Below are 8,321 nucleotides of genomic sequence, written 5' to 3'. Positions count from 1 at the left end.
TCTAGATTGTATTTAGTTTCTCTTTTCCCTCCAGCTTGTGGGTTTTTAGCTGCTGCTGTCTCTTCCACACCTCTCCTTTACTCCCTCTAGAGTCCGGTTTCCACCCCGCTAACGTCACATTCTCTGTGTTCCCAGCTGGTTCTCGGGTCCTTGTTTTCTGTCACTTCTTTGCAATTTAAAAAATTTGTTCCTTTTTATGTTGTCGATTCATTGTGTAAAAAGTAAACTGTAAAAAGTTTCTCTCCAACCCCTTCTCCTAGTCTTTGTTTCCCTTCTATACCATCAGTTTCCAGTATTTCTTTATGTTCTTGATATTTATTCTGTGTTTGTATATGGAAAATGTGTTGTATTACCACTTTCCATTTCAGTATAATAGTAATAAACCCAATAAGAAGGAAAACATCATACCATGGTGGCCTGCCGGCCCTTCAGGAGATCAGTCAAAAGAACTGATTATTGCTCAAAAATAAACAGTCTCATCATTTGGTACTAATATCCCTCTCGCTGACATTGATATCTTTGCTGCATGGAGGCTGTGGGAGTCTCCACAGGCAGACGTCAACCTGGAACGGCAGCGCACCTGCTGCCTTTCTTTTCCTGAGATTCCAAAAGAGCTGCACAGTACGGATTCTTTGGCTGCACTAGGCAAGATAGAACACTCCAGAGCCAAGCTTTCGGCTTCTTCAGGATGTGTTAATTACAGTTCTTAACAACTAATTGCCAATTGAAAGAGCACATGTGCACGGACGCAGTGACCCGTGCACCACTCACCTGCCCTCACTTCCGATTTTCCATTTTTAAGTTAGCCAAAGAAACACAACTCTAATTATGAAAACCAAAGCGAATGCTAAGTAAAATGGTAGAGATGCTCTCATTTATTCCTGCTACCATCTCCCCTGAACTCGTTTTTACAAGTGAATAAGTGAAGAAACCAGTGTGCCAGCACGTTAAGTGGATCGCCCGTGTGGTCGAGCTCATTACTGGCAGCACCAGTACCAGAACCTGGAGTCCTGGCTCCTGAACCAGCTTTTTCCTCAGCATCGGAAAATGCCTCTGTTGAGCGCTCACTGGCGTCAGAGTGGTCTGCAGAGGCGGAAAAGCAGAATCACGTGATCAGAGACATTTCCAGCTTTTGAATGTCCTTAAGAGATTCGTGGACTAGCCCTTTTTTGTCCCTCTTTTTATACAAATGACAGCATGTTAGATGAGGTGTAACTTACGTTTTTGGCATCTGTTCCATATCAGTACATGTAGACTGGTTTATTTTTTAATGAGCTTCACAGTTTTCTATCATTTGTCTGTACCATGATTTAACTATTGATGAACATCAAGGTCAGTTCCAGACAATATCAGGAAACTTGATTAAGGATGGAATATTCTACTAAAGAATTGATTGATGGATGGGAGTATGGTATTGTATTTATAAAGGGAAATGCCTGTTTTGAGAACTGTACTGAAATAATTCAGGGCAAAATGTATCTTATTTTAAAATGCTTCTTCCCTTTTGCTGAAATAAGTGTTCCAAACTTACTCTAGGTGTTGAGAATAAGGGGTGGTTCAAACTATTACCTACTTTTCTGTAGGTTTGAACTTTTTTTATAATAAATTTTAAAAGGCTGCCATAAGTTTTAACATATCTTGCCTATGTTTTTGTATATCTATAAAAGTCTTTAATGTGGATTGATTTGGTTGAAGGTTAAGTGCACTCAAAATTTTGATCAATATTGTTGCACTACTCTGGTTTCTGGTACTGCAACCTAATTTCTCCCTTTTTACCCTCCTTGGGCTTCTTCACATGCCTCTGATCATCTCGTCTCTGTCAAAGCCTCTCTTCCTTCAGCCCTGGGCCCTCTGTTCTCTCTCTGCCCCTGCAGAATTCCTTAGGCGTCAGTATTTCAACCCTTCCCCTAGGAAGCCACCACCTCCTCTGTAGTCTGGAGCCTGCTCCAACTCTAGCTGTCCAGTTTCAGCCACCTGCCCAGCTCTCCGCTCTAGGAGTCTTCTACCATTTCAGGCTCCTCTCTTGCCTACCCGCTTTGTTACCATATCTTCCTTGTAAATAGTGGGGTTCCATCTCCAAGCTGGAGCACCTAGGCCTGCTTCTTCCCCCGCCCCAGCTTCTCCCTGCCCATCTCTGAATCTTTCATTCTGACCACACTGATTGGCTGCCTGTTTGCCTATAATGCTGCCTCTTGGCCTTTTCTCTTTCCCCTCTTCTGGAACCGTTTCATGTTCTCTTTGTCTTTCCAAATACCTCCCAGTCTTCAGGGCCCAAACCAACCTCTGCGTGCAGGCTTCTCAGCCTGCGCTCCCTCGTCTGAGCATTTACTTTGTAAAAATGGCACTTAAGGCTGTTTTACTTCCTTGGGACATTGCTCTTCTGTCATTTCTTTGTTGTTGTTTTTTTTGTGCCGGGTTGGAAGGCGGTAGTCTCGGCCCCCACTGGGCTTACACGTTGTTCTGACCACAGTAGGGGATAATAAAAGGGTGGCGTCGCAGCTGAAGCCTTTACCTACCTCCATGTGTCATTTGACTCAAGTAGGAGATGTGAATGTGCACATGGAGGCGTGACCAGGCCCGGGACTGGTGTGTCGGGAAAGCTGTCTTGGAAGAAAGGAGGCCCGACACAGGGCACAGAGGGCTGATGTCAGCTCAGACTCCAGATGCCTAAGACCGTGCTTCTCTGTTGAAAGGTTTGTCCCATATGTGCCTCGATGCCTTGGGGAGACCCCAACTACCGCAGCGCCAACTTCATGGAGCACGTCCAACGCCGGCACCAGTTTTCGTACGACACTTTCGTGGTGAGTCCGAAGCCCAGGTTCTGGCCCTTCCCTTGGACAGCACAGCCACCTCCCTTCTTGTACCTGCGGAACCGCAGGCCCCACTGTTGAGTTTTGTCATCGATGTGATGAGTTCCCTGGAACGGCAGCTGTGCCGTCTGTACTCACGAGCCAGGAAGTGGCCAGAGCTTTCGTTGCATGGTGTTCACGAAGATGAGCTGGTCAGTCGTCTAGACTGAGGCATAGTGACAACTTGCTCCTTTTTGTTTGTTTTTCAAAATTTTTGCCCACTTCGTTTTTACATACATAGTTTTTATCTATTATAGAGTCCGATTTGAGATTCTTAAGCTCAGATACCCACAGGCACCAGGCACGTAATGGAAATGGCCTTCAGAAGGGTGTGCAGGCTGGACAGTGTATGGCCCATTATGCTGCCATCAGCTCCAGCCGACTGTTGCCATGTGGACGTCGAGGCACAGTGTTGCCAGTGTCCTCTGCCTACCCCGACCCCAAGAAGCTGGAGATACGGAATTGCCTGTGAAGTTTTACTTATTTTTTTAAAGTACTTCAGGTCAAACAAAACACATCCACTGGCTAAATATGGGCATTGGGTTTGTTACCCTGTCCCTAGAGCTGGTTTTGGAAGGACACACTGTGTCATGGCATTGTAGTGTTGAGTTAATTTGGCCAGCTGCTGGAATAGACCTTTTATTTACATGTCAGTGTCAAATGAGCATTTTAGAGAAGTATTCAGTCTTAATGGCTGTATTTCAAGACCTGAACTTTCCTAAGTTGTCATAAAAATGATTCATGGTCTAATCGAGTGTCTGAATCTCAGACTTGAAAATAACTGTCCTTTTTGTTAATGCTGTAAAAACTAATATAACACCCAAGTAGAAAGCTGTCTCATTGACTTAGGCTAGTTTCACTACAGCGTGCTCCATGCTTTGAGCACTTGGTCTGTGCCAGGTCCATCTGGATGCTCTCTAACCTTCACAGCCCCTGTCCGCATGCGCCGTCATTATTTTCGTCATCAGGATGAGGCAGCAGAGGCTCAGAGAGATCCAGCAGTTTGCCCAGAGTTAACGCAGCTAGCATCGCCCACCGTGGGGCGGGGTCTGGCCCCTGCCGCCCTCCCCAGAGCCCGTCGCTCCACTGTCCCGCTCCTCCTCCTAAAAGTGAGTCTGCAGCTGCAAACTGTTGCTGAGGCTGTGTCTGTGTTTTGCCCTTAGGATTATGATGTCGATGAAGAGGACATGATGAATCAGGTGTTGCAACGCTCCATCATCGATCAGTGAGCAGAGTGTCTGCTGTCCGTCTCATGTTCCTGAGCTTCCATTTCATATTACATGTGAAACATGTGACTCGTACACCTGAAATGTACAGCAGACGAAGTGAGCTTTGTTATTAGAACAGGGTCCCTTCTGACAGGGAAACAGGTCCCCAGATCAGAGCCGTCCTTTCCTCTGGGCTCTTCCCCACCGTTAACCATGTTAGTCACATATCTGGTCTTGCCTCAGCTACTACCTGGAGCTTCTGCCTCCTCTCCAGGAAGAGAAGCCAGCTTCTCCGCCTGTCCTTGTTTCACACTTGGTCCTCCCATCCAGCGCTGATCTCTCAGGTCCTCCGAGCCAGCCAGGACCTTTTCTGGGTTATGAAAAGCACAAATGAGACAAGTGTCTCTTCTCCTTGTCCCTGGGGTGTGTGAGCTCTGGCAGTTGCGCATCCCATCGGTGGCGGAGCTTCTGTGCGGTGCAGGGTCCTGTTAGTCCTTGGCAGCAGCTATGGGAAGCTGGAGTCACCTCCCAGGACACCTTTCCAGAGTCCTGTTGGGGTGCGTGTTCTGGGTTCAGCGTTTTGATTCGTAACATTTCCTGCTGTTCTTGCACACCCTTAGAGTGAACTGGTTCAGTCTTAAATGCCTGCATGGTGCCTTTTTAGGATAAGATGTATCCATATGTTTTTAGTGGAAATAAGTGTTTCTAGGTTAGAAAAGTTAAACTCACTTTCTCCATAAATGGGAAAGAGTGTCAGCTGAGAGGGAGTGGGGGGCATAACTTTTGGCTTCTGATTTTCAAACTAATGAGGTATTTTCAAATGACTGAGTCATATTTAACTCCCTGGGAGACTGCTTACACTCTTGTCCTTAAGGCACAAAAAAGAGTCCTCGAATGAATGAGAAGAGGATTGGGGGGTTCCAGTGGATACCCGTTCTAAATTTTACTTTGTTTTGTAACTTAGGTCAAACTGAGCTTTGCTTTTCTATCAGAGTTTGTAGGAAGTCTAGTATCACAGCCTGCTGTCTGTCCAGACAAGGCACTGTTTGAAAGGCTCTACACGTCCCTTGTGAGCTGCTCTTAGTGGAAACTGCCTACTGGAAACTTGCTTGGTAGCAGCTCGAGAAGCTTGGTGTTCACCATGTTCACCATACTAATAAACACAAGGCTCAGAGGAGCTGGCAGTCCAGCACATGGGAGCAGCCTCTGACCGGCCGAAGGGCATCTGGGCTTGGGTTTGCTTTTTCATGTCAGGCCTCTCCAGTCAAATATGGAAATTTTTTTTTGGTGGTGGTGGAGATTGCAAGTGACAGGGCTTCGGGCCTCTCCCCACCTGCCAGTAAGAACTGCGGATGCCTAGCAGCCAGCAGAGATGGGGCCCTTTGGGGGCAAATGATTTTTTTCTAATGTGTTGTTGCTTGGGAGGGCCCAGATGTTAGGGTGAACTTCTTCATAGTAATTTTTGGAAAAAGTTGACTCAGACCTCCCTGGATTGAGATCATCTCGGTCTAAGTTTAAAGGGAAATGGAACAAAACTTTCATTTGAGGGAACGACGAGCACGTGTCTGTCTCACTGGTGGTACCAAGAAACTGATTTCCTTGTATTAAGTGCACTTGATATATTTCTAATAAGATGACTTTCCAGAAAGTGAAATTTGTTATGTTCTGGCTTTTAAAAGGCAAAATATAAATAAATTTCATAATTTATCCAACTGGTGAGCCACAATGCCTGTTTTTGTTAACCACCATTTCCTGAAGTCTAGGCATCTAGAAGATTGTTACTCCTTCTGACGGCGGGTGGTTTAGTGTGCCACAGTTGAGTCCCATCTGGCTCTTACCTCCGCTCTGTGACGCCTCCCCAGCTGAGTTTCCCCAGGCCTGTCCTCTGCAAAGTGAACCCGATCCCCACTTCTCACAGTTGGGTGATCCGGTGACGTGGGACGTGACCATGCTCCATGAAGCAAGGCTTCAGACACTGGCTTCAGCTCTGTTCAGATGACTTAGTAGCAGCCCCAAGACATCCTGCAGGTTAGGATCTGAGGTCCTGGGTGTGTTGTAGGTTCTGTGCTCTGCTCCTGACTATAGGACATCTGGCCAATATTTTCTGAACCTGTTTCCCTATGACAAAATGGGAATAATTTTCTGGCTTCTAGTTTCTTTATGAAGTAGGTGGTATATACTATTTATTAAATAGCTACCATTTATGAAACCCTTATCAGTTTGTAATTACATATTTGATTAATGTGTAAATCCCCAGTGCCTAGCACAGTGCTGGCACATAATAGGTGCTTAGTAAACACCATATATGGCTGAGTATAAGGAAATTTAAAAAGTTTTTTGGTGAAATTGAATAAGAGCCATGCCTACTCAGGGATGCCAAAAAAGAAAAAAAAAAAAATTGAATAAGAGCTTTTACTATTACATATGAAATACTCAAGTGTTTACTTATTTTAATTACATATATATTTAAAACAAATGGAGAAGCAGCTCGTTTAGCAAGCCCAGAACACTAATCCCAGCTCTATCTTTGCGAATTTAGTGAACCCTGGAACCACCCAGGCCGTCTCTCTAAACCTTGAGTCATGTCCCTCACTTTCCCTTTGGAATATTTGGTGCTCCCCCATCTTTGCCCCCCAACTGCAGTTTGGATGTCTAACTCAGAATTTCATGCCTGCTGTTCTTGTGGAAGATTCTGCTCGCAGTGCTAGTAGGGGTATTTATAGTATCCACCTCCTGTATAAACACCCCCGACTAGGCCGTAAGCTCCCTGAAGTCGGGATTCTTGTTTACCTTTGTGACCCCATTGCTCAATATTCAGGCTGTCGGGTAAAATAGTGGACTCCCAGTTACGTGTGAAGTTCAAACAGTGACTAACTTTTTATAAATGTGCCAAATATTGCATGGGAGTATAATTTGCCCAAGTCAGGAAATTAATGCCAGGAATGTTCATATTAAAAAATTGTTTGAAATTCACATTTAACTGGGTGACCTGTATTTTTACTGGTTAAGTCTGGAAACCCTACTCAACATATATTAGCAGCATAAGTTTTGAACATCTGTAGGTGCCAGGCAACTCACACCTGATTGTGCAATTACTTGTTTGAGTGGCTGTCTCCCACGTGAAAAAGTTAACCTCTTGAGGACCAGCACTCTACCTGTGCATCATGCTTCTCCATACATGGCCCAGAGCAGACTCAGTAAATACTCCCAGAATTGAAATGGAACCAAAACGGGGACCTTTTGCAGTGGTACTGTCTTTCCATCGCGACTTCGGCGGGGAGTTGGGGGCTGGTGCGCTGCTTAGGAGAGCCTGAAGTGGGCAGTGTCTACCGCAGGCGCGGGATGGCGCCCTGACCCTCCCCACGGGGAGGCAGGTCCTCAAATTCGAAGTGCAGGAGCCGTGACTTGCCAGGTGGTGCGGCGAGATTCCGGTGGGCTGGAAAGGTGGCCGCTGCCAGGCGGAGACCTGACCTGCGCCAGCCCTTGACGTGGCCCCTGGATGCTGTCCTGCCTTCATTCCTCTCGTTATCCCCTGATTTCCGCAGTGTCTGCTGACATCCACACGGGACTCAGCTGGGCTTTGTGAGTACAGGAGTAAGGACAGTGATGCTCGTCACGGTCACCCCTGGTTCCTGCTCCAGTGCCTGCCCTGAAATACTGATTTTACTCTCCCTCCTTCAGCTTCTGAAAGGTGATCGATCATTCAGGTTACTCCGGAAAAGTCAATCTCGCTGAATCCTCTTAACCAGCCCTGCAGGAAGGGCGCTAATAGCCTTCGCATAACAAGATGAGGGAGTGGAGGCTGCAGACCTGGAGCAATTCGCCCAAGTGTTAAAGCATAGATGTGTGTTAGACACATGGTCTCAGCCACACAGCACGGTCCCCTATTCCTAGCATCCACAGTGCTAGTTGTGTGACCTTGGACAGGTTATTTGAATCTCATTGTGCCTTAGTTTCCTCATCTGTAAAACGGAGTTAATAAAAGTGTCTTCCTCAGAGTTACGAGAACCTAGTGAGATAATCCACGTAAGGCGTAAGAAAACAGCCCGGCACAAAATAAGTGCTTATTTTGTGAGCTGCCAATGCCGCTACTGTTTTTCTGTCCATTCCTGAGACCCAGGCAGCTAGTAGCTGTCAATATTTGATGACTAAGGACTTACTTCCCAAACTCAGCCTGAAGACATGAATTACCTGGGAGGCACTTGCTACAAAACAGATTCTCAGGTCACTCCTTGGAGATTCTGATTGGTAGGCGTGGGTGGGG

The 8,321-nt window shown here is 46.2% G+C and overlaps 1 protein-coding gene across 1 annotated transcript in view; it reads left to right on the top strand.

Annotated features, from left to right (window-relative positions):
* Window positions 1–5,769, top strand: part of RNF114 (ring finger protein 114) — a 14,232-nt gene extending 8,463 nt beyond the window's left edge. Inside the window, exons 5-6 of the mRNA XM_011365981.2 lie at window positions 2,694–2,801; window positions 4,013–5,769. Of these exons, the coding sequence (XP_011364283.1) occupies window positions 2,694–2,801; window positions 4,013–4,078 (174 nt within the window). The 3' untranslated portion in view covers window positions 4,079–5,769. The remainder of the gene's footprint in view (window positions 1–2,693; window positions 2,802–4,012) is intronic.
* The last annotated feature ends 2,552 nt before the right edge of the window (window positions 5,770–8,321 follow it).

The sequence above is a fragment of the Pteropus vampyrus genome, unplaced genomic scaffold (genome assembly GCF_000151845.1).
Source record: "Pteropus vampyrus isolate Shadow unplaced genomic scaffold, Pvam_2.0 Scaffold117, whole genome shotgun sequence".
In the NCBI taxonomy this organism is placed as follows: domain Eukaryota; kingdom Metazoa; phylum Chordata; class Mammalia; order Chiroptera; family Pteropodidae; genus Pteropus; species Pteropus vampyrus.
The sequence above is the reverse complement of the archived record's forward strand: the minus strand, read 5'-3'. Positions and strand labels throughout refer to the sequence as shown.